The 25,131-nt window shown below is 44.4% G+C and overlaps 1 protein-coding gene across 1 annotated transcript in view; it reads left to right on the forward strand.

Annotated features, from left to right (window-relative positions):
• LOC122790513 (solute carrier family 12 member 6-like) overlaps window positions 1–25,131 on the forward strand; it is a 1,559,275-nt gene that overhangs the window by 902,317 nt on the left and 631,827 nt on the right. The window contains exon 3 of the mRNA XM_044058063.1: window positions 16,171–16,280. Coding sequence (XP_043913998.1) covers window positions 16,171–16,280 — 110 coding nt within the window. The remainder of the gene's footprint in view (window positions 1–16,170; window positions 16,281–25,131) is intronic.

Raw genomic sequence — 25,131 nt, forward strand, 5'->3', positions numbered from 1 at the left:
AGTGCAGGGATTTAGAAGGCAATTACTTGTAACCAAAGGATGGTCCATAAACCAGTATTTCCATTTGAAGACAGAGGAAGCATTCTAAGAGTTTTCAACACAGATATGACTGAACAGCCTCTGCTATAAAACTAACTGCCGTGTGGCAAAGTTAAGTTCTTCATTTATTTTCCTTATTTATATATATATATATATATATATGTATATATATATATATATATATATATATATATATATTTTTTTATTTTACATGATTTGCAGTCATACCCCTCAGCTGTACAAATTTCCACAGAATGTCCAGATGTATGTCTAATATGAGAGAAGGAAACCACACTCACTACAATTCCAGTCTCACATAGACCTACCACGACAGCAAACCAAACACATAATCACACAAAAATATACTCGGAGACTCTAACTAAAACTCTGCCTAAACAGCAGAGACCTCCAAAGCAGACACCAAAGCAACCGCTACCCCAAAACAAAACACGTGCAACACATAGCAAACAAAGCCAGTGTGCCGAACAGTCACAGCCCTTAAGGCTAAACAACACACCTGATACACTTGTAATAGGTGACTCTATCGTCAGGCACAATGACGTCCCGCTCACCAGGCTGAACAAGGAGAAGGTCACTGTGAGCTGTCTGTCGGGCGCTAGGATCTGCCACATAACACAAGCACTCGGGTCACTCCAAGGCAAGTACAAATATGACTCTGTCATTGTCCATGCTGGTGTGAATGACCTGAGATGTACCTCCCTGGACTACATGAAAAGAGACATAGAGGAGCTCTCTGAGCATGTAGCCCAGGCCGGTATGACCCTGACCTTGAGTAGCATCTTACCCTCACAAAGAATGATGCCACAATATGAAGACAAGATGATCAACTTCAACAATTGGCTTAAGTATTGGTGTCATTCAAAGGGGATCCAATGCCTGTCAGCCTGGGATGACATGCTCGACAAGCCACGATGCTTCGCTAGGGACGGCTTGCACCTATCACCCCTGGGCTTTCGGATATTGGCAAAGGCTGTTGCTACCCCCATAGTGCCTTTTTTAGGCAAGGCTCAAAAGACAAACCCACCTCCATAGGTATCACAAGGGATAAGAAACTAAGAGTAATGCTACTTAACGCCAGAAGTCTAAACCTCAAGATGCATGCACTTGAAACTCTCCTTAACATGGAGAACATCGATATCTGTGCAGTAACAGAAACCTGGTTCAAGGCTCCCGAGAGCACCCCAGTACTACCAGGTTATACCTCATACCATGCTTTTCGGCCCCAAAACCTGGACTGAACCACAAAAGGAGGGGGAGTATCAATATTCGTCAAAGATACCCACACCTCCAGGTTGGTGGCACAGCACGAAGCGTCAGAGACTATCCATGTGCAACTAACAGTGGGTAAAACTGCCTTCCAGTTTATAGCCTGCTACAGACCACCCTCCCAAACCCAGGAACCCCACTCGGCCTTCCTGAGAACACTGGAAAATATGAAGGTCTCTCCAAACACCATTATATTGGGCGACTTCAACTACCCAAACATAGACTGGGAGCATTACTCTAGCTCCAACACCATAGCCCAAAGGTTCCTAGAATTTATAAACTCAAATGCTATGGAACAACTTGTTACCACTCCCACAAGAGGGGAAAACATACTGGACCTGATCATCACCAACATGGGGACTCTATGCTCCAGACCAGAAGTGTATCCCTCACTGGTAAGATCAGACCATAAACTAATCTCACTGGATATTCACATCCCAACCTCACCCCCTGCCCAGAAAACCACAGAGAAAAACTTCTCTAAAGCAAATTTCACACTCCTCAAAACCGAGGTGGAATCCTTCAATGCCCCTGGGCCTGTGGAAAATACGGCCCAGACTGCAGAATCCTTTATAAACGCATTCTATGAACACCTTCAGGAATGCATGGATCATGCAATCCCAAATAAAACCAAGACCCAATCCTCCAAAGGCAGACATCCTGTCTGGTGGACCCCAGCCATAAACAAACTATACAATAGAAGGAGGAATCTACTACATGATAGAGCAAAATCCCAAAAAGGGAAGGCATCTCTAATCAGTATTAGCAAAAAACTACGGGCACTCATAAAATTGTCTAAGGCCAGCTTCGAGAGAAAAATTGCACAGGACAGTAAGGATAATCACAAGGCTTTCTTTAGTTATGTTAGGAACCTGGGTGGGAATTCCCAGATATGCTCAGAATTAGTCCAAAATGAAAAAAAATACACCAAACCCACAGACATTGCCAACATCCTAGCTGACAGGTTCAGCGCAAACTTCTCTCCTCCCGCCCCACCAAAAGGGCAAATATCTATCCCAGCAGAGTACTACCCCCCTGACATCTCAGATGCTCAGGTAAGAGCCACCCTCTCCAAAGCAAAAAACACAGCATCAATGGGACTAGACGGTGTCCCGGGCTGCGTCCTACATGAACTCCAAGAAGAGCAAACCCAAACATTAAACTACTGTTCAATCTCAGCCTTACTACAGGATATGTACCCAAAGAGTGGCGTACAGCAACAGTGGTCCCTCTCCACAAAAGTGGTGCCTCAACGGATCCTGAAAACTATCGCCCCATAAGCCTGACTAGCTTGGTCTGCAAAGCTATGGAAAGGATCATCATGGACCTCATAAATAAAGATATTGGGGACCTACAGACACTGGATCCTACCCAGTTCGGCTTTGTTAAGGGCAGATCCTGCCTCTTAAGCCTGGTTGATTTCTTTGAAACAGTCACCAAGGCCATTGACGAGGGGAAGGTGGTCCACACAGCCTACCTGGACCTCGCAAAAGCCTTCGATACAGTACCCCACTCGGGCATTATAGATAAGCTCACCAGCTTAAATATAAACTCCTGTGTCACTAGATGGGTTGCAAACTGGCTCAAGGAGAGAACCCACATGGTTAGAATTGCTGGAGCCATGTCAGACTCCAAACCAGTTACAAGTGGCGTCCCACAAGGCTCAGTCCTGGGACCTCTCTTGTTCGGTATATATTTCTTGGAGGTACAGGCCAACATGGAAGGACTGTGGCTGACCAAGTTCGCAGATGACTGCAAACTGGGTGCCATAATCGACTCTCCAGCCGACACAAGCATCCTCCAAAAGTGCCTCATAGAAACAGACAACTGGTGCCAGAGCCATGGCCTCAAGCTAAACGCCAAAATGTGTATAGTCATCCCTTTGGCAAAAACAGTGCCCACAAATTACCACATAGGTGGTAATCCATTAAGTACAGAAGAAGTAATTAGGGACCTGGGGACCCAAGTTGATAGCAATCTCTCATTTGACAACCACGTGGCCAAAGTGGTTAGAAAAACATTTTATATAGCCCACCTAATCATGAAGGGATTCACATCTAGATCACGGGAGGTCATCATGCCTCTTTACTCATCCCTCATCAGGCCCATAATTGAGTACAATGCCCCTTTTGGGATGTACCTTACTAGACACCTGTAGCAACTGGAAAGACCCCAAAAGTACCTCACCAAGAGGATCAAAGGGCTCAGACAGATGCCATATGCTGCCCGGTTAAAGAAACTCCAGCTCTACTCAGTGGCATACCACCTGCTCAGAGGCGATCTGTGCCTGACGTATAAAGCCATGTCCAACCTGGAATTAATGGACATGCTGCACCTCAGAAAATCCAAATCCCATCGAGCTACGCGCTCGAGAGACTTGAACCTCAGCATTGAAATAAATAGGACATGCTGGAGGGACAGATTCATAACCCAGAGGCTCCCTTCACTCTGGAATAAAATCCCAGTCCAGGTTAGGCATAGTCCCTCATTGACTCTCTTCAAGAGGAATCTTGATGAATGGATGGGAGATCATAGGTTTACCCCAGGTATCACTTGTGTGTCACTGTTAGACAGAGGCACGGTATACTAACCTCGAAAAAGGGCATAGCAAAATTAATTTAAAATTGGTGGCGAAAGCCAAACACACTCTGGCTAGGCTTATAAATGCACTAGGGCAGGTAGCCTAGTATGAACCTATGAACCTATATACTAAAATTTCAGCAACATACCCTGGAACTCCTCAAACAAAAAATGTCTTCCTTTCCTGCTTGTGCAGAATCTAAAGATTTACAAGAGTTAATGCATTCTGCAAGTCAAGTAACTAAACACACCTTGCGCTGTGGTTTTGATGCCCTAGAAGCTTCTTGCAGGGCAGCAGTCACTGGATCGGTCATTAGACAGCATGCATGGCTTAAGGAACAGCCCTTGCCAGACCATATCAAATCTAAATTGTAGGATGCCCCCTTGCACAAAGACATCTTATTTGGCACTATAGCAGAAGAGGTCATAAAAAAGATGGAAGAAAAAGCAAAGTCTATGCAGACAGTTAAGGATTTCTTACAGATCCAGCCACCCAGAGGATTTCTTACAGGTTCAGCCACCCAGATTCACCAGGCATTGTCCCACCAAGCACTTGTCCCACTAAGCCAGTCCCAGGGGAACCAGACCCCCCCCCCCCAGACAGAAGCCACAGGGAATGCAGATATCTAAGCAGTGGACTACTTCCACTTCAAAACCAGGGTGTTCTAAGCCACCCCTTATGGTAAGAACTCACAAGGATTCTTACCAATAGGAGGAAAACTCACCTTTCATGAACACCTGGGCCACCGTTATCAATGACCGCTGGGTTCTCAGCATAGTGTCGCAGGGATACAAATCTTTCACACCCTTCCAACCCCAAAAGGGTTCCCAGATCTACTTTCAAGCCAGTGGGAAGAGGCTCAAAAGCAAGTACTTTCCCTGCTCTCTATGAGGGCAGTAGAACACGTTTCTGCAGAACAGATAGGCCAACGTTTCAGCTCCAGACTTTTTCTGGTATCCAGAAAAGAGGGCACCTGTTGCCCCATCCTTGATCTATCCATTCTAAACACCTTCCTGGTGATCCCAACATTTGAAATGCTCACCCTCCATCAGCTGCTACTCATGCTCACCAAGGATGCTTGGTTAGCCACCCTAGATCTAAAAGAGGCTTACCTCCACATTACTAATATCTCTGTTTCAGGGCAGGATCTCAGCACTTTCAGTTCTCTGCGCTTCCCTTTGGCTTATCTACTGTTCCCAGAGTTTTCACAAAATGTTTGGATGTTCTTCGTGTTTCACTGTTGCAGTCATCGCATTTGGGTTATCTGCTTGCAGTAGCCCTCAGTCGGCCTGATTATCAGAGTCTTTTGTCCTGCGTCGGTTGCTGTCTCATCTTCTGTGACGTCAGGTAGTCAGGGGTATAAAGCATGCAGCCGACGCCGTTACATCAGTCTTTATTGCCATGCTGTACCCGAAGCAGAAGCAGTTCACAAGTGCCGGTTGGTCAACTCCTGAAATTTTCATTTTCGAGTTTCAGAACCAAAGTCTTCAACTAAAGCTAAGTATCCCATTGGGGAAACTTTTTCTTGCTCTAAACTGATGTCAGTAAAAGTCACTAATTGTATTTGTTGTGGAAAGCAAATACCTCATAAAGATTTTCATTCATACTCTATTCCTTACCTAGGCCCTGACCACAACGTACCTCGCTGTCAGTTTTGTGCCTTATTTAAACCACAAACTATTCGTCGTCAGTATATTTTCGCTTCTAAATATGTTGGTACTCGGTTCAATTATTCAGATATGTCTTTGGTAAGCCAACCGACTACCGACATTCTGAAAAAATGCAAAGATAAAGACATAGACACGCCGCCTAGGTCCAAAGCTGCCGATGACACTTCTCCTAAAGTAGTCGCCAGTTCGCTGGTACTCAGTGTGGTGCTTTCACAGCCCCTGATACCCACTGCTTTAGATTCGCAGGCCTCTACTGAGACCTATTCAGAGTCTGGTATGCCACAAGATGCTTCAGCTGTGGAACCTGTGGATGTCTCTACCTTGGATGGGTCCAGAGCCGCTGTGCAGGCACCGGCGTCTGAGGGTGTATTCAAGCCTACTGCCTTGCATATTAAACCGACGCCATCTTCTTCTTCTAGGCCTAATACTCAAACCATGCCTAGAAAACTCGACGCCCAGACCACATGGTCAGGCCTCTATGCCTAAAAAACAAATGATAAGAATGGCTGAAGACCTTATAACTTTAATCAGAGGAAGCCAACCTTCCCCCTCTAAGAGACCTAGAACTGAATTGGCTTATGATACTTCTGATCAGGATTCTGAATTTTCTGTTCCCTCTGATGACCAGGATTTACCCTTATCTACCTATGAGGATTCTGATGCAGAAGACTCTACTCCCTCTGCTTCTCCCCCAGAGGATTTTTCTTTTGGTGAAACCTTGCATACTACTAGAGAGCATTTTCACTGGGAAAGCCAGGATTACCCTGACTCTAAAAAGAGGCTTAGGGATTTTTTACTACTGCCCCAACACAGGCCTTTAGCTATCCCTCCTGTGCTAGACATTGTTGATGATGCCTTTTCTGAATCTAGCTTGGCCCCTGACTCTTTACCGCCTGCTCCCAGAAAACCTGATAGATATTATAGGGTTCCTAACTCTCACAAGTTCCTTTTTAAAAATCCTACTGCGGATCCTGAGACCATTTCACAGGGACCCAAGGGCGTTAAGGCTACTACTGCCAAAAATCATACCCCCTCTGACAGAGACTCCAGGGCCCTGGATAGATGGGGTAAGAAGGTATACACCTCTGCAACCTTGGCCACCAGGGCCTTAAATTGTCAGTTTCATATGATAAAGTATCATAAGCATATTATTGGATTGCTTAAACAGAAAATTATGTTAATTCCTGATTATGCTGAAAATAAGGATTTATAGGATTTAATGCATTCTGCTGAACAGGTTGGAAAACAAACTTTGCAATGTGGTTTTGATTCACTAGAGGCATCTTGCAGGGCTACTGTCACCGGGTCTGTACTTAGAAGGCATGCTTGACTTAAGGAACAATCTTTGCCAGATCATGTTACAACTAAATTGCTGGATGCTCCCTTAAATCAGGACTGCCTGTTTGGCAACAAAGCAGAAGGAGTTCTTAAAAAGATGGAAGAAAAAGCTAAATCTATGCAAATTGTTAAAGATTTCTTACAAGTTCAGCCTCCAAGATTTAGTAGGCATTGTCCCTCTAAAAATTGGTCCTTTCCTGCCTCTTCCAGGCCTTCTCAGTCCAAACCCAGAACCAGCAGAACACCCAGGCTTCAGTCCTAGGGTGCGCACAAGACTAGGCAGTGGGGGCTCCCACTTCCAAATCAGGGAGTAGTAAGACTCCCCCCTATGGTAAGCTGTCTCAATGACTTAACTTTAAAACTTCCAAGCACTTCTCAACTGCCTGCTCCTTTAGGGGGAAAGATTGGTCTGCAGGCCAAAAACTTGGAACGTATTACCCAGGACAAATGGGTTTTAAATATAGTGCCCCAAGGATACAGATTTCACTTCCACATGTTTCCAACCCCAAATGGTTGGCCAGAGCTACCCCCAAATCAGTGGGCAGAGGCTCAAAAGCAAGTATTCTCTCTCTTAAGCATAAAGGCTATTCAAACTGTACCAGAAGAGGAAAAAGGGACAAGGTTTTTACTCAAGACTTTTCCTCGTATCCAGAAAAGACAACTCATTGTGTCCTATCCTTGACTTTTCCATCCTAAACACCTTTTTGGTGATTTTAAAATTCATGATGCTAACTCTTCACCAGTTGCTTCCCATGCTAGACAAGGATGCCTGGTTGGCAACATTGGATTTAAAGGAAGCCTACCTGCACATCCCAATCAGGGAATCTTGCAGAAGATACCTACGCTTCAAAGCAGGCAACATGCACTATCAGTTCTCTGCACTGCCTTATCTACTGCACCCAGGGTATTCACAAAGTGCCTAGCTCCAGTCTTTGCATTTTGCAGGCAAAGAAATATTCAAATATACCCATACCTGGACGATTGTCTAATTCAGGCAGAAAGCCAGGACATACTTTTGAATCATCTGGCATTTGTACAAAAAATGCTAACTTGTCTGGGGTACACCATAAACGAAAAGAAATCACATCTGGTACCCTGTCAGCAAATTATATTCCTGGGAGCAAGCTTGAGCACAACTTCCCAGATGACTTTCCTCACGCCAGAGAAACAAATTCATTTGACAACTTACTTGAAACTAATGGCCACAAAAACCCTGCTATTTGCAAGGCAAATACTGCAAGCCTTGGGGTTCATGGCCTCCTGCATTCTACTAATTCCATATGCAAAACTGCATATGAGGAAACTACAGTGGTATCTAAAAAGCCTATGGTGTCAACATTCTCAGGATCAAGAAGCAATAATTCCTATCATTCCTTGCCTACAGTTAGAGTTCCTTTGGTGGGCAGAGCCCTGCCACCAAAACAAGGGACTACCATTCACTCTACCCCCTGCCACCCAAACCCTAGCAACAGATGCATCAGACTATGCACATGGCGGCTCACCTGGCAGGGAAGTGCATTCTGGGCAAATGGAACCCAAGTCAAATGCACCTGCATATCAATCAAAAAGAAATGTTAGATGTACAGAATGCTCTGACAGCCTTCACGGACCACATTCTTCCAGGACAATTAATGGTAAAGACGGACAACACTACTGTTATGTGGTACATAAACAAGCAGGGGGGGTATCCATTCATACCCCCTCTGCAGACTAGCCATGGTACTGTGGAACACAGCCTTGAGCTATCAAGTGCATCTACAGGCTCAGTTCCTGCCAGGAAAACTAAATACACTGGCAAACGAACTAAGCAGAAATCTCATGGACCCACACGAGTGGAAACTGGAGCCAAAGACTTTCAACATGTTGATAAACAAATGAGGGAGCCCAGATATAGACCTGTTTGCCTCCCCTCAGAACTACAATTGGACAAATTCTGCACAAGGACTCCACACAAACAAGCTTGGAAAGTGGATGCCCTGTCCTTCAGCTGGAAAAATCTATCGGTTTATGTCTTTCCTCCTCTGCCTCTCCTCTGCAAGTTACTACTAAAGATCAAACAAGACAAACAAACAAGGACAATACTGACTGCACCAGACTGGACACGCCAACACTGGTACCCCCTCTTGCACAGTGTGTCACTGCTGGCTCCATGGCACCTGCCTCAGTCCCCTACTCTGCTGTCTCAGCAGGAGGGCCAGATTCTGCACCCTCCGCTTCAAACCCTGAACCTGGCAGCCTGGCTAATTACCTAATCTGTCCATTACCATCCCTCAGTAAACAAGTGTTGGATGTAATTTTGGAGGCAAGGAGGCCTAGTACTAGAAAATCCTGTGCTGAAAAATGGAAAAGATTCTGTGCCTGGAACCAAACTCAAGGGATGGGCACAGCAGCGCCCAATTTACCTCAGATTCTTCAATACTTAACTGAGATGCTTCACAAAGGCCTTTATTTTTCCTCCATCAAAATTCATGCCTCAGCCATTTCAGTTCATTACAACACAGAACCACCTCTCTTTTCTCATCCACTGCTCAAGCAGTTCCTCAGAGGGGCCAAAAACTTAAGACCACCCAGGAGAGCCCCAAGCTTACAGACCTGGGACCTTACAGTTCGGCTTTATTAAGGGCAGATCCTGCCTCTGGCCTGGTTGATTTCTTTGAAACAGTCTGCAAGGCCATTGCAGGAGGTGGTCCCACAGCCTACCTGGAAAACAGCCTTCGATGCAATTACCCACTCGGGCATTATAGATAAGCTCACCAGCTTAAATATAAACTCCTGTGTCACTAGATGGGTTGCAAACTGGCACAGAACCCACATGGTTAGTGCTGGAGCCTTGTCATCATCTTACATGTGGACAGGCTCAGTCCTGGGACCTCTGGTGATATATTTCTTGGAGGTACAGGCCAACATGGAAGGACTGTGGCTATTCGCAGATGACTGCAAACTGGGCGCCATAATCGACTCTCAGCGACCTGACATCCTCCAAAGTGCCTCATAGAAACAGACAACTGGTGCCCAGAGCCATGGCCTCAAGCTGCCAAAAGTGTATCATCCTTTGGCAAAAACAAAGTACCCACAAATTACCACATGGTAATCCATTAAATACAGAACAAGTAATTAGGGACCTGGGGACCCAAGTTGATACTGCAATCTCTTAGATTTGACACAGCCAAAGTGGTTAGAAAAACATTTATATAGCCCACCCTAATCCTTGAAGGATTCACATCTAGATCAGGAGGTCATCGTGCCTCTTTACTCATCCCTCATCAGGCCCATAATTGAGTACAATGCCCTTTTGGGATGTACCTTACTAGACACCTGCAGCAACTGGAAAGACCCCAAAAGTACCTCACCAAGAGGATCAAAGGGCTCAGACAGATGCCATATGGGCAGTTAAGAAACTCCAGCTCTACTCAGTGGCATACCACCTGCTCAGAGGCAATCTGTGCCTGGCGTATAAACCATGTACCTGGAATTAATGGACATGCTGCACCTCAGAAAATCCAAATCCCATGACTACAGCTCGAGACTTGAACCTCAGCATTGAAATAAATAGGACATGCTGGAGGGACAGATTCACTTAGAGCTCCCTTCACTCTGGAATAAAATCCAGTCCAGGTTAGGCAGAGTCCTCATTGACTCTCTTCAAGAGGAATCTTGATGAGTGGATGGGATACCCCTATCACTTCTGTGTCACTGTTAGACAGGCTGATATACTAACTCTCGAAAAAGGGCATGTAAAATTAATTTAAAATGGGTGGCAGCCAAACACACTCTAGCTAGGCTTATAAATCGCTAGGCAGATAGCCTAATATGAACCTATGAACCTATATACTAAAATTTCCAGCAACATGCCTGGAACTAAACAAAAAATGTCTTCCTTTCCTGCTTGTGCAGAATCTAAAGATTTACAAGAGTTAATGCATTCTGCAAGTCAAGTAACTAAACACACCTTGCGCTGTGGTTTTGATGCCCTAGAAGCTTCTTGCAGGGCAGCAGTCACTGGATCGGTCATTAGACAGCATGCATGGCTTAAGGAACAGCCCTTGCCAGACCATATCAAATCTAAATTGTAGGATGCCCCCTTGCACAAAGACATCCTATTTGGCACTATAGCAGAAGAGGTCATAAAAAAGATGGAAGAAAAAGCAAAGTTTATGCAGACAGTTAAGGATTTCTTACAGGTCCAGCCACCCAGATTCACCAGGCATTGTCCCACCAAGCACTGGTCCCACTAAGCCAGTCCCAGGGGAACCAGAACCCCCCCCCAGACAGCAGCCACAGGGAATGCAGATATCTAAGCAGTGGACTACTTCCACTTCAAAACCAGGGTGTTCTAAGCCACCCCTTATGGTAAGACATCACAAGGATTCTTACCAATAGGAGGAAAACTCACCTTTCATGAACACCTGGGCTACCATTATCAATGACCGCTGGGTTCTCAACATAGTGTCCCAGGGATACAAATCTTTCCACACCCTTCCAACTCCAAAAGGGTTCCCAGATTTACTTTCAAACCAGTGGGAAGAGGCTCAAAAGCAAGTACTTTACACCTAGGACTGAAGCCTGGGTGTTCTGCTGGTTCTGGGTTTGGACTGAGAAGGCCTGGAAGAGGCAGGAAAGGACCAATTTTTAGAGAATCAGGCCGACTGAGGGCTACTGTAAGCAGATAACCCAAATGTGATGACTGCAACAGTGAATACACTCGAACAGCTACATTTATAGTAAGTGTACACAACTGTACTTTCTGGCCATTGCCTTTCGCAGACAAAGGAATATCCAGATTTACCCATACTTAGACAACTGCCTAATTCAGGCAGACAGCCAGGAGAAGCTGCTCAAGCACCTGGCGTGTGTAAAGTCCTTACTAATCTCCCTAGGGTACACAATCAACGAAAAGAAATCAAAACAGGTGCCTACCCAAAGGATTATATTCCTGGGAGCAAGCCTGGACACAGCATCCCAGATGGCATTCCTTACATCAGAAAAGAAAATTTTCCTGCCACCCTACTTCTCTCGACTAGCACCCAGACCACAGTTATTTGCCAGGAAGATCCTGCAAGCCCTGGGGTTCATGGCATCTTGCATATTACTCATTCCATATGTCAGACTACATATGAGGAAATTTCAGTGGTACCTAAAGAGCCTTTGGTGTCAACACTCTCAAGACCTGGAGACTCTTATACCTATAATTCCTTGCCTCAGAAAAGATTGTCTTTGGTGGGCAACAGCATGCTCCCACAACAAGGGACTACCTTTCTCACCACCCCACACTGCTCAGACCCTCACCACAGACACATCAGACTATGTCTGGGCCCACACGAGTGGCAGCTCAACAGAAGAACCTTCACCCTAATAACTCAGAAGTGGGGCACCAAAAAGGTCAACCTCTTTGCCTCCCACACCAACAATCAGCTCAGCAAATTCTGCACCAGGGAGCATCACTGCATGGCTTGGAAAGTGGATACCCTGTCCTTCCCCTTAGTCAAGCTATTGGTCTGTGCCTTTCCTCCACTTCCCCTCATCCCCAGGGTGCTGCTCAAAATAAAGAAGGAAAACCAAGGACAATTCTTATAGCTCCAGACTGGCCTCGCCAGCACTAGTACCCCTTGCTGCACAGCCTGCCCCCACTGCCACCATGGCATCTTCCTCAGATTCACAAACCTCCTAACCCAGAGGGAAGGGAAATTCATGCACCCCCAATTGCAGACACTCAATTTGGCAGCTTGGCTTATTCCGTAACCCCTGAACAATCTGCCAACCTCAGTAAACAGGTTCTAGATGTTGTACATGAGGCCAGACCCCCTTGCACTAAAAAGTCTTATGCTGACAAATGGGAAAGGTTCTGCACCTGGATTCAGGCTAAGGGAGCCAATATGGCACAGCCCTCCCTCCCTCTCTCTCATCCTGGATTACTTAGCTGACCTGCTACACAGTGGCCTCTCTTTTTCCTCTATAAAAATTAATGCTTCTGCTATCTCTGCTCATTTCCACACTGAGCAGCCCCTTTTCTCACACCCTGTGATCAAACAGTTGCTAAGAAGGGCTAGCAACTTGAGGCCACCCAGAAGAGCACCAACTCCAGCTTGGGACCTTAACTTTGTGTTGGAAAATCTCACCCTGCCCCCCTTCGAACCAGCTTCTTCTGCAGAGCTAAAATTTCTCTCTTGAAAGACAGCATTCCTTCTGGCCATCACTTCAGCCAGAAGAGTCCAAGTTGCAAGCACTCATGGCTGTTGAACCCTTCATCATCTTCCATGCTTACAGGATATCCCACAGAACTAAGCCATCCTTCATGCCCAAGGTGGTGTTCAGTGTGGCTCTCAACCAATCCATTCATTTGCCCACCTTTCTTCCTAATCCCCAGAACAAGGGGGAAAGGCTCCTGCACTCTATAGATGTGCACATACAGCTTAGATTTTATCTAGACAGGACTAAATGCTTCAGAAAGTCTGATCAATTGCTGGTTAGCTTTGCTATAGGGGCAGAAGGCAAAGCCATCTCCAAAGAAACCCATTTCCAAATGGATAGCACACTGCATCCATTTCTGCTACAAACAACATGGAAAGCCTCCCCAGAAGATGGTCAGGACTCACTATACCAGAGTAGCCTCCACCTCTGCAGCTTTCCTCAGAGAAGTCCCCACCAGGGACATCCTGGAGGCAGCCACCTGGACATCTGTTCACACTTTTACCAAACATGTTCCACCTGCCTCTCTTCTCCAAATCTAGGGCAGGGTTTGCCTCTGCAATCTTGCAGGGCATCCTAGCCATCCCCTAATTTCCTTGACTGCCACCACCCATCTACTCAGCTTTGGGAATCAACCCAAATGTAATGACTGCAGCAGTGAAACACGAAGAACATAGTACAGTTGTGTACACTTACCATAAATGGAGATGTCCGAGTGTATTTACTGTTGCAGGCCTGGTTTCCCTCCCTCCATCCACCCTTTTCTTCTCTTTCCTTACAAGGGACTTATTGGTATTTACTTTCTAATGGTGGGGTTCCTCCACCAGAACCTGGCTTCTACTTGGGGGCTCCTGACAGGTTAGGGCAAGAAAAACTGATGTAATGGCGTCGGCTGCTTTACTTTATACTACTGACAATCTGATGTCAGTCCTGATGTGACAGCAACCAACGCAGAAAGACTAAGCCTCTGGTATTTGGCCCAGCCGAGGGCTACCCTGGTAGGGATAACCCAAATGTGATGACTGCAACAGTGAATACACTCGAACATCTACATTTATGATAAGTGTACACAACTGTACTTTATGTATACTGTGACAGTTATGAATACACTTTCGAACATCAACATTTATGGCAAAGTGTAACACAACTGTACTCTTTATGTACTACTCACGACAGTGAATACACTGAACATCTACATTTATGGTAGAGTGTACACAACTGTAATTCTTTATGTATACTGCGACAGTGAATACACTCGAAAGCATCTACATTTATGAGTAGTGTGTACTGGCACCAACTGTACTTTTGCGTATACCGCTTACAGTGAATACCATTTATGGTGAAGATGTACACAATTGTACTTTATGTATACTGTGACGGTTGAATACTTTTTCCGAACATCAACATTTATGGTGAAGTGTTTCTTCAACTGTACTTTATGTATACTGCGATGAATTGGATCTCACTCCCAGGAACATCTACATTTATGGTAGAGTGTACACAACTGTACTATGGTGAATACACTCAAACATCTACATTTATGGTAAGTGTATACAACATTGTATTCTTTATGTATACTAGACAGTGAATACACTCAAACATCTACATTTATGGTAAGTGTACACAACTGTACTTTATGTATACTGCGACAGTGAATACACTCGAACATCTACATTTATCGTAAGTGTACACAACTGTACTTTCTTGCCACTTATGCTTGATGTTGTAACACAGTGACACCTCGTTCCCCCTTTTCTAGCTGTAGCTTAGAAGATACTGTTGTAGTGCTCATAAATAATGAGCCATCCATCCTTTTGGAGTGATTCCAGAAACAGATCCTTTGTTCTCTTTAAGGTATCTGTGAGAACTGTTGGGGACAGTTTAGTGGCCAAGAAATTTCTTGAGCTACAGTTATAGTATGGAGTGGAATGCATCCACCTTATGGGCAACTGTTCAGAATAGGTCCCTTATGGTTAATGGAGGCCTCGGAGGCTTGTTGTCCTTGTCACACTAGACTGCAGCATTCTTAACTCTCTTGACCTTCTCAGTTTTCTACAATCTGTTAGTGAGAAATGTCATTGGCCAGCTAGTAGAAGCCCATCATTTTCTGAGGAACATTAAGGATATGAAACCTCAAGTCTGTTCTGTCTTGGCTAATTATTTGAAGTTTACATTTCAGACACTTGTGTTTACTTGTGGTTGACTTTGTTCTGGGGCCTTGAAAATATGCCTAGAGTTATTGTAATTTGTGCTAGTAAGATTACAACATCTGGGTTACTTACTTGTACTATTTTCCAGACCTTAACAGAATTGCATGCTTATAAAGGTACGAAATATGAGATATACTTGTATGCACACTTTTGATAAGTATTTTAACATGAGTTAGCAGTGTTAAATTGCTTTTTAAAATTAAAAAAAGATATAGGGCCAGATTCAGTAAAGCTTACACTGTGTACAGCATTCTGAGTGAACAGACAGTACAGACATAACTCACACATTCTTCCTCCTAATTTTAGTTTTGCTGCTGATATTCTTGCAGCTTTAAATACTGACAGGGATTCATAAAGATTACCACAAAGTGTAGACTACATGTACACTTAATGCACTCATTCTGAGTGACTAGAAAGCACAAAAAATGTGATAAGAATTTTATTGATGACATGTCGTGTACACTTAGTGTAGGCTTTATTGAATCCGCCCCATGGTATAGACAGAATTTCTTTTACATAATTAAAAACCTAAGAAAGATAATTTTAGTCATCCTAGAAATGTATTTATTCTAAAGTTATTGTAATTGTGGGGTGACTTGCATCAAATCCTTGATTTTACTTCTTGTTTAGGGTACCGACCCAGGCCACCTCTTGACTTGAGGTCTTGTTATGGTATCTGTTGGATGCTGCCGTAGTTTATTAGCTAGAAATGGACATGCGCTGAGGTCAACTTCAGCTCTGTAATGCAAATACTAGGAAGTGCACAGTGCAAAACAAATGAAAAAGATGTGTAGAAAAAAATGATAAAATTAATTTTACACTGCAGATTTTAATGGACATTTCTATTGTTTCCTTTCAGACGAGGTTCGAAAACGAGAGAACAGTGTTTTTCTTAACAACAGTCACTACCATAGTGTTAGCTACGATGACGATGATGAGTATTGTGATAAGAACCTCGCCCTTTTTGAGGTATGTTTCTGCTTTTTCACATTACCTGCACCAACCTGCGTACTCACTTGTACCTTTTAAGCATGGGACTGAAAATTCCAGCAGAAGACCTATATATAAACATACCAACAGAAAAAAATCTTTTGTTTTTCAAGGCTTCCTTGATTTCTGCATTAACCTCTTAAGCGGTTACTTCTTCCCTCCCCTTATCCCACTGTTTTCTCTGACTGGTATTATTAGATCTTTATGACATGTACTGTACCGCTGTTTCAGGTTTGTAACAGGCCCCCATTGCCCCCCTCCTTGTAATTGAATAGTAAGTCATTTGCCTTCCACCTGACATTGATGTTCATTTATCCTGTGTAGTTTCAAATGTGCCCCTTTCACTTGTTACGTAATGATGTACCATGCAAAGATGTTATCCCCTTTGGCTTTTCTTTCCTAATGTATTCATGCTCTCTCATATCCAGGTATTGGATTGAAGCATTTCTAACAGTCCAGTCTCCTTTCTTCTGTATGACCTAATCTATCTCCTTATTTCAGTAATGAATAGTACTCTATGAAAGGAGAGTGCAGGGGCAGATTTTTTTCCGAACTTCTGGTGTGATTTATAGAGGTAAAAACACCATTGCCCATATGTCTGATTGTCTCTGACTTTTGGTTGATGTTGTTATTTTGTTAGACAGAGCATTATTACAAATTGGGAGCATTTTGCAATCTCTTGAGAGCCTATAAATGACCTGGTGGGGTGGGATCTTGGCCTTTAGGAGAGTCGCAGCTTGAAGCAATAGCTCTGTTGTGAATGATGTGATGACCTGATGACGTGTTTGTTGAAGAATTGACGCTTGTCCATCTTGTAAGTGTTCTTGTTGCTAACGTGTTTCTGCAGGCTCTGCTTTCATATATCCTGTCACCAGTCACATTTACAAATTCTTTGTGCATGTTGTGATTCTCAAAATGCAGTTTACATGGTGTTTACCCATGGTGAAGAACAAATAAAGGATTCACAATTTTTCATTTTCCTGAGGCTTGTAGCTGACTTACACTTAAATAATTTGAACTTGTCTGCTTCACTTTCAGAAACTATTGACAGCAGTAAAAGGTGCAGGGATCTGGTTACTGTCACCAAATTGCATGAATGTCACTGGATCACCTGCCTACAGGCTAATAAAGCACTGATTAAACAGCACCTGTACTTTAAAACCAGTTTTTGATACTAAAACTGTTCAAACACCAAAACAGAAAAAGCAGCTATCACCTGTATTGGTTCATTTGATTAGCTGAACATTTTATCAATGTAGATTTTTGCTGTTAGTGTGACTTTAAAACAGCATTGGTTATGTGACATAATTGGTAGACAGAGTACATGTGTTAACTGTTTTTCATTTACCTATTGCTTGATGAAACATCTGGTTTGGGTGTGAAAGCTTGTCTAAATGTGCACTTTTAATAAAGTGTCCTTACGGTTTCATTTGAGCTCAGTTTTAAATTTAACATGCATCACTAAGTGGTAGGAAAAACCTAAATAACAGTAAATTTGTTCTTGTCTGTCTTGGGTTTGAGGTGTAGCTGGAAGTTATAAAGACATGTACGTTTGGACTCGCACACACACACACACACACACGTGTACACACACACACACACACACACACACACACACACACACACACACACACGTGTACACGCACACACACACACACACACACACACACACACACACACACACACACAACACACACACCAGCCACCAGTCAGAATAATTAGGGCTGCACAATACCTGCAGTGGTTTAACTCCTAGTGTAAGGTTTAATCAGATGAGAAGGCATTTTTTCTTACCACGTAATATAGTTGTGAAACTTTTTCTTGCATGCTTTGACATACTGGCTGTAGTAGAGTGGGAGAGAGGGAAACAAGATACGTTTTTGTGAACATTGGCTAGTACTCTAGTAGGCATTTCTAGTAGATTTTCTCTTTTACATTTCCTACTAACAGCAGACATCTGTCTGGAATGCTGAGTTTGAGGAATAACCGAGGAAGTTGCATTCATGTGTCGTTGAACAGTGGCATGACTGTGGTTTAGTGGCTGATGGAGTAATCGTGTGAAACGTGGGTAGGGCATGGTTGCAGGCAACTGCTGTGCAGACTAACTTTTGTGAATATTGGATGTTCTTCATTCCACATTGCTGCAGTCCTAACTATTGGGGTAGTCCTCACGTCCAGTCAACCATACTCAAAGTGATATGCGTATTGACGTCAGGTCAGGCGCATTAGACTGACGCCAGTACGTCAGGGTACCTACGCGCATGAGCCACGCCATATCCCTTGGGGCCAGTCTTTTGCCGCGATGGTCCGACATGCAGAAGCAGTTTTGCGAGTGCAGGTTGGCGCTCTGAAATTTCTGAAGTCGGAGTTTCAGACCCAATCAAAGTTGGCTAAGTACTCAGTTAGAATATTTTGGTTTTTTCTGCCTCTAGCATTTAACCGGATGCCGAGAAAAAGGAATAACTGTACTTCTTGTGGGAAACAGATACCCATAGGGGATTACTATTAAATTTTGTGTATACCTGTTTAGGCCTGAGCACGACGCTTGTTGGATGCCGCTTGTGCTAGATTTAACAAACGACTATTAAGAGAGATGGTTAGACCGTGCCAGGTTAGCGTTTGAAGCCGCTAATTGAAATGGCCGGATGTTCACCGTCCAAAAAGCCAAGGACAAAAACAGTGAAGTTTAGGGTTGATGAACCGCAGTCCCGGACGCCGGTTTCCTTAGAAGGCTCAGTGGAGCCAGAGGTTTTGCCAGGAGTTTCTTGGAGTCTCAGGCAGAGACTTTACTGTTATAGGGATGTGCCTTCTCAGGAGGTAGGCCAGGCTGAGGGGCTTCAGGCAACTGTTCTCCTCCCTCTTCCTGCTGTAGTTAGAGCTCTCCTCTGTTTCCAAAACTTCTTTGAGAGGTAGGCCAAGTTTAGCTTCAGTGGGGCTTCTCCTAGCACTTCAGGTTCTGTCAAGAAACATATGCGCTTAAAATGGCAGAAGACTTGATTACTATGATTAGAGGTTCTATGCCCCCTCCTGATAAGAGGCCTAGGTGAAACCTGAGTTTGAGAGTGCCTTTTGAACAGTGTTCAGAGGCTTGAGTCTCTCTATGAAGACTTGCAGGAGTATCCTCCCTTTATTCTGATTCCTGATGTGGATGATTCCACTCCCTGGGCTTCTCCTCCTGAGGGATTTCTCATTTTCAGGAGACTCCCCAGACCCATGAGGGAGCACTTCAAATGGGAAGGCCAAGATTACTCTGATTCCAGGAAAAGGCTTAGGGAATTCCCTGCTTTTACTCCCTGTAGCATAGGCCCTGGCTATACCTCCTGTGCTGAATGGTGGAGGATGTTTTTGCAGAGGCTTCCCTGAACCCTGATTCTTGCCTCCTGCCTCCTGTTAAACCTGATAGGTACATATATAGGGTGCCTGAAGCTCATAAGTATCTTTTAAGAGTCCTAGGGCAGACCCGAACTGTTTCAGGGACCCAAAGGTGTTAAGGCCTCTGTTGTTAAAAACCCGTTCCCACTTTCGGGATAAAGAGGCAAGGGCTTCTTTGGATAGATGGGGAAAGAAAAGTGTATACTTCTTCCACTTTGAAATATGAGGCGCTGAATTGTCAGTTTCTACATGCTAAAATATCAAAATTATCTCCTTTCACAATTGAAATCTAAGGTGATGCTTTGCATGAAGGTATTGAGTGTAAAAGAGTTGCTGATTTAGTTTCATGTGTCTGAACAAGTGGGTACATTCTTTTGCAATGTGGTTTTGATGCTGTACAAGTGCGCCTCCCTTCTATGCGGCTGCCACCAGTTCTTGTCGCAGGCATGCCTGGTTGAGGGATCAGGAATTTAGCTGAGCATGTTAAGACAAGGATTTTGATGCTCCTTTACAGTCTGATGTGTTGTTTGGTTCGGCCTGTGGAAGCAGTGTTCTTCATTCCACATTGCTGCAGTCCTAACTATTGGGTAGTCCGCTGTCAGTCGTCCCGAATACTAAGTATATGGCTGATCGTCGGTCAGGCGCATTAGACTGGCGTCGATGCGTCAGGGTACTAATCGCATGAGCGGCGTCATATCCTCAGTCTTTTTTTGCCGCATGGTCGATGCAGAAGCAGTTGCGAGTGCAGGTTGGCGTTCTGAAATTTTCTGAAGTCGGAGTTTCAGACCGAATCAAAGTTGGCTAAGTACCCGTTGAGAACATTTTGGTTTTCTTGCCTCAGTATTTAACGGATGTCAGAAAAAGTGAATAACTGTATTTCTTGTGGGGAAACAGATACCTCATAGGGATTACCATACCTTGTGTATACCTTGTTTAGGGCCTGAGCACGCGTTGTTGGATGCGCTCTTGTGCTAGATTTAACAAACGCACTATTAAGAGATGGTTAGACTGTGCCAGGTTAGTGTTTGGGAAGCGTTGTAATTATAAAATGCCGTCGGATGCTCCGGCGCCCGCTCCGTCAAAAGCGCAAGGACAAAACAGTGAAGCCTAGGGTTGATGAACCGGCGGCAGTCGGACGTCGGTTCTTTGAAGGCCTCAGTGGAGCCAGAGGTTTTGCCAGGAGTTTCTTTGGAGTCTCAGGCAGAGACTTTACTGTTACAGGATGTGCCTTCTCAGGAGGTAGGCCAGGCTGAGGGGCTTCTCAGGTAACTGTTCTTCCCTCTCTTCCCAAGGTAGTTAGAGCCTCTCCTTCTGTTTCCAAAACTTCTTTGAGAGGTAGGCCAAGTTTAGCTTCAGTGGGGGCTTCTCCTAGCACTTCAGGTTCTGTGCCTAAGAAACATATGCTTAAAATGGCAGAAGACTTGATTACTATGATTAGAGGTTCTATGCCCCCTCCTGATAAGAGGCCTAGGGTGGAACCTGAGTTTGAGAGTTTTGAACAGTGTTCAGAGGCTTCTGAGTCTTCTGCGGAAGACTTGCAGGAGTATCCTCCTTATTCTGATTCTGATGTGGATGATTCCACTCCTACAGCTTCTCCTCCTGAGGATTTCTCATTTTCAGAGACTCTGCATTCCATGAGGGAGCACTTTAAATGGGAAGGCCAAGATTACTCTGATTCCAGGATAAGGCTTGAGAAATTCCTGTTTTTACCCCAGCATAGGCCCTTGGCTATACCTCCTGTGTTGAATGTGGTGGAGGATGTTTTTGCAGAGGCTTCCCTGAACCCTGATTCTTTGCCTCCTGCTCCTGTTAAACCTGATAGGTACTATAGGGTGCCTGAAGCTCATAAGTATCTTTTTAAGAGTCCTAGGGCAGACCCGGAAACTGTTTCTCAGGGACCTAAAGGTGTTAAGGCCTCTGTTGTTAAAAACCCTGTTCCCACTGATAAAGAGGCAAGGGCTTTGGATAGATGGGGAAAGAAAGTGTATACTTCTTCCACTTTAGCCATCAGGCGTTGAATTGTCAGTTTCACATGCTAAAATATCAAAATTATCTCCTTTCACAATTGAAATCTAAGGTGGATGCTTTGGCGGAAGGTATTGAGTGTAAAGAGTTGCTGGATTTAGTTCATGTGTCTGAACAAGTGGGTAAGCATTCTTTGCAATGTGGTTTTGATGCTGTACAGGCCTCCTCCAGGGTGGCTGCCACTAGTTCTGTTCCTCGCAGGCATGCCTGGTTGAGGGATCAGAATTTAGCTGAGCATGTTAAGACAAGGATTTTGGATGCTCCTTTACAGTCTGATGTGTTGTTTGGTTCGCCTGTGGAAGCAGTTTTAAAGAAAATGGAGGACAAAGCTAAGTCTATGCAAACTGTTAAAGATTTTTGCAGGTGCAGCCACCAAGTTTAGTAGAAATTGGCCTACTAAGGGATGGACATATCCTGCTTATGATTCCCAGTCTAGGGTAGGTCTAGACGTGGTAGGGGCAGAGCTCAAGGTTCTTTTAGGCCTAGAACAGGGAGTTCACCTGCTCAGACTTCTGGTGAGGGCAGGGTCAGTCCTTCAGTAAACAGACCCAATGACCTGCCTTTTCAGCTGCCAGTAGATTCTCGCCTGGCAGCTCCTTTGGGAGGAAGACTGTCTCTTTTCAAAGAAAATTGGGATTTAATTACTCAAGACAGATGGGTGTTGGATATCATTCACCACGGTTACAGGTTTTATTTCCATACATTACCCCCTTTCAAAGGCATGCCGGACGTTCCTCCTCCACAAAGGAAAGAGGCTCACAAGCAAATTTCTCTGTTACTCCAAATAGGGGCCATTCAGCCAGTCCCTGTATCAGAAAGGGGCCTAGGATTTTATTCTCGCCTGTTCCTAGTACCAAAGAAGGGGAACACATGGAGACCAATTTTGGATTTATCTATCCTCAACACTTATCTGGACATTCCCAAGTTCAAGATGTTGGCGTTACAACAGCTTTTACCTCTGCTGGGCAAAGATCACTGGATGGTAACTTTAGATCTCAAGGAAGCTTACCTTCATGTGCCTATAAGACTAAGTTGCAGGAAGTATCTGCGTCTTCGAGCTGGAAATTCTCATTATCAGTTCTCTGCATTGCCCTTTGGCTTATCTACTGCCCAGAGTATTCACAAAGGTTCTGGCTCCAGTGATAGCTTACTTCAGGCTACAAGGAATTCAAATCTATCCTTACTTGGACGACTGCCTGATTCTGGCTCAAGAAAAGGAAGACCTTCTACAGCATCTGAATATGTTATAGCGGTGCTAAGATGCCTAGGGTATTCTGTGAACGAAATAAAGTCCAGTCTAGTACCCTCTCAAGACATGTGCTTTCTGGGTGTGAGACTGAATACAGCAGCCCAGATGGCCTTTTTAACCCCGGACAAACAAAAGAGTCTATCCCTTTACTTCCATCAACTATCTCATCAGTCCGTGCTGACTGCAAGGACAGTCCTTCAAGCATTAGGGTTCATGGCATCTTGTATTCTGGTGCTTCCCAATGCCAAACTGCATATGAGGAAGCTGCAATGGTATCTCAAAATGTATGGACACAGCACTGCCAGGATTTGGACACTGTCATTCAAATAATACCTTGCCTTCAAAAGAATTTTTGTGGTGGGCTCAGGAATGTCACCTAAACAAGGGACTCTCTGTGGCCCGGCCAGAGGCGAGTCAGATTTTAACGACAGATGCCTCGGACATTGCTTGGGGAGCTCATCTAAATGGAAAGTGGATACAAGACAAGTGGCCTGCCAGACTACAGCATCTACATATCAACATGAAGGAGATGTTAGCAGTCCAGTTTGCATTAATGGCTTTCAAGGAGTTACTTCTTCCAGGGCAGGTGTTGATTCTAACAGACAACACAACTGTCATGTGGTACATCAACAAACAAGGGGAACACATTCTTATCCTCTATGCAGGCAAGCAATGATTTTATGGGAGACTGCGCTCCGCTTGCAACTAACTCTTCAGGCAAGGTTTCTGCCGGAGCACAGAACTCCTTAGCAGATGTGTTAAGCAGACAAATCATGGATCCCCACGAGTGGAAACTGGATCTTCATGTATTTCAGAAATTGACAGTGTCATGGGGAACTCCAGACATAGATCTGTTCGCTTCTCCACTAAACCACCAGCTGCCAAAGTTTTGCACAAAGGGGTTTCATCACACAGCTTGGAGAGTGGATGCTCTGTCTTTCAGTTGGAAAAATCTTCATGTGTATGCCTTTCCACCTCTGCCTCTTCTTCCAAAGGTGCTCTTAAAGGTCAGACAAGACAAGCCAAGGATGATTTTAATAGCTCCAGATTGGCCTCGGCAACACTGGTACCCACTACTAAGGAGTCTGGTAAGGAAGCCTCCATGGCCTTTACCTTTGATTCCACATCTGTTATCTCAGAAGGACGGTCATCTGCTCAATGTCAAGCTTCACTCTCTTCATCTAACAGCCTGGCATATTCTGTGTTGAAACACAGCAGGTCTCAACTTCCTCAACAAGTTTTAAATGTGATTATGGAAGCTAGAAGGCCTAGTACAAGGAAAGTGTCACAGAAAAATGGAAGAGATTTTTATTTTGGAGTACAGCAAAGAATTTGGAGATTTCTGAGCCTAATTTGAGTGTGGCTCTTCAATATCTTACTGAGTTATTGGACAAAGGTTTGTCCTTCTCTTCCATTAAGATTCATGCTGCAGCAATTTCAGCTCACTATGATTGTGACCCACCATTGTTTTCGCATCCTTTGTTCAAGCAGATTCTTCGAGGGCAAAGAATATAAGACCCCCGAGAGCTCCTACTCCTGCTTGGGATCTCAATTTTGTGTTGGAAAACTTACTCTACAACCTTTTGAGCCTGCGCTACTGCTGAATTGAAATACTTGTCATGGAAGACTGCTTTTCTGTTGGCTATTACTTCTGCAAGAAGGGTGTCTGAATTGCAGGCCCTTATGGCAGTAGAGCCCTTTTGATTTTCCATAAGGATAGGGTATCATTACGTACTAATCCTTCCTTTATGCCTAAGGTGGTTTCTAGTGTGGCTTTAAACCAAACTATTCATTTGCCTACTTTTTATGCAGACCCCCAAAATAAAGGGGAAAAGATTTTGCACACTTTAGATGTACACAGGCAATGCGTTATTATTTGAGCAGGACTAAGGATTTTAGGCAGTCTCAGCAGTTGTTTGTTTCTTTTGCTTGAGTTCGCAGGGCAAGCCTGTGTCAAAACAAACTATTTCTAGGTGGATTGGGTTTTGCATTGCATTTTGTTATTCCCATCATGGCAAGGAGATTCCAGCTGGGATTAGGCCTCATTCCACTAGGGCTACTGCCACTTCAACAGCATTTCTAAGGGGTGGCAACTAAGGATATTTTGGAGGCAGCTACTTGGAGTTCAGTGCATACTTTCTCTAAGCATTATCACCTTCCTCTCTACTCTAAGTCTAGGGCTGG

Source organism: Protopterus annectens, chromosome 16.part0 (assembly GCF_019279795.1).
Source record: "Protopterus annectens isolate FY-2018-M chromosome 16.part0, PAN1.0, whole genome shotgun sequence".
Classification (NCBI taxonomy): Eukaryota; Metazoa; Chordata; order Ceratodontiformes; family Protopteridae; genus Protopterus; species Protopterus annectens.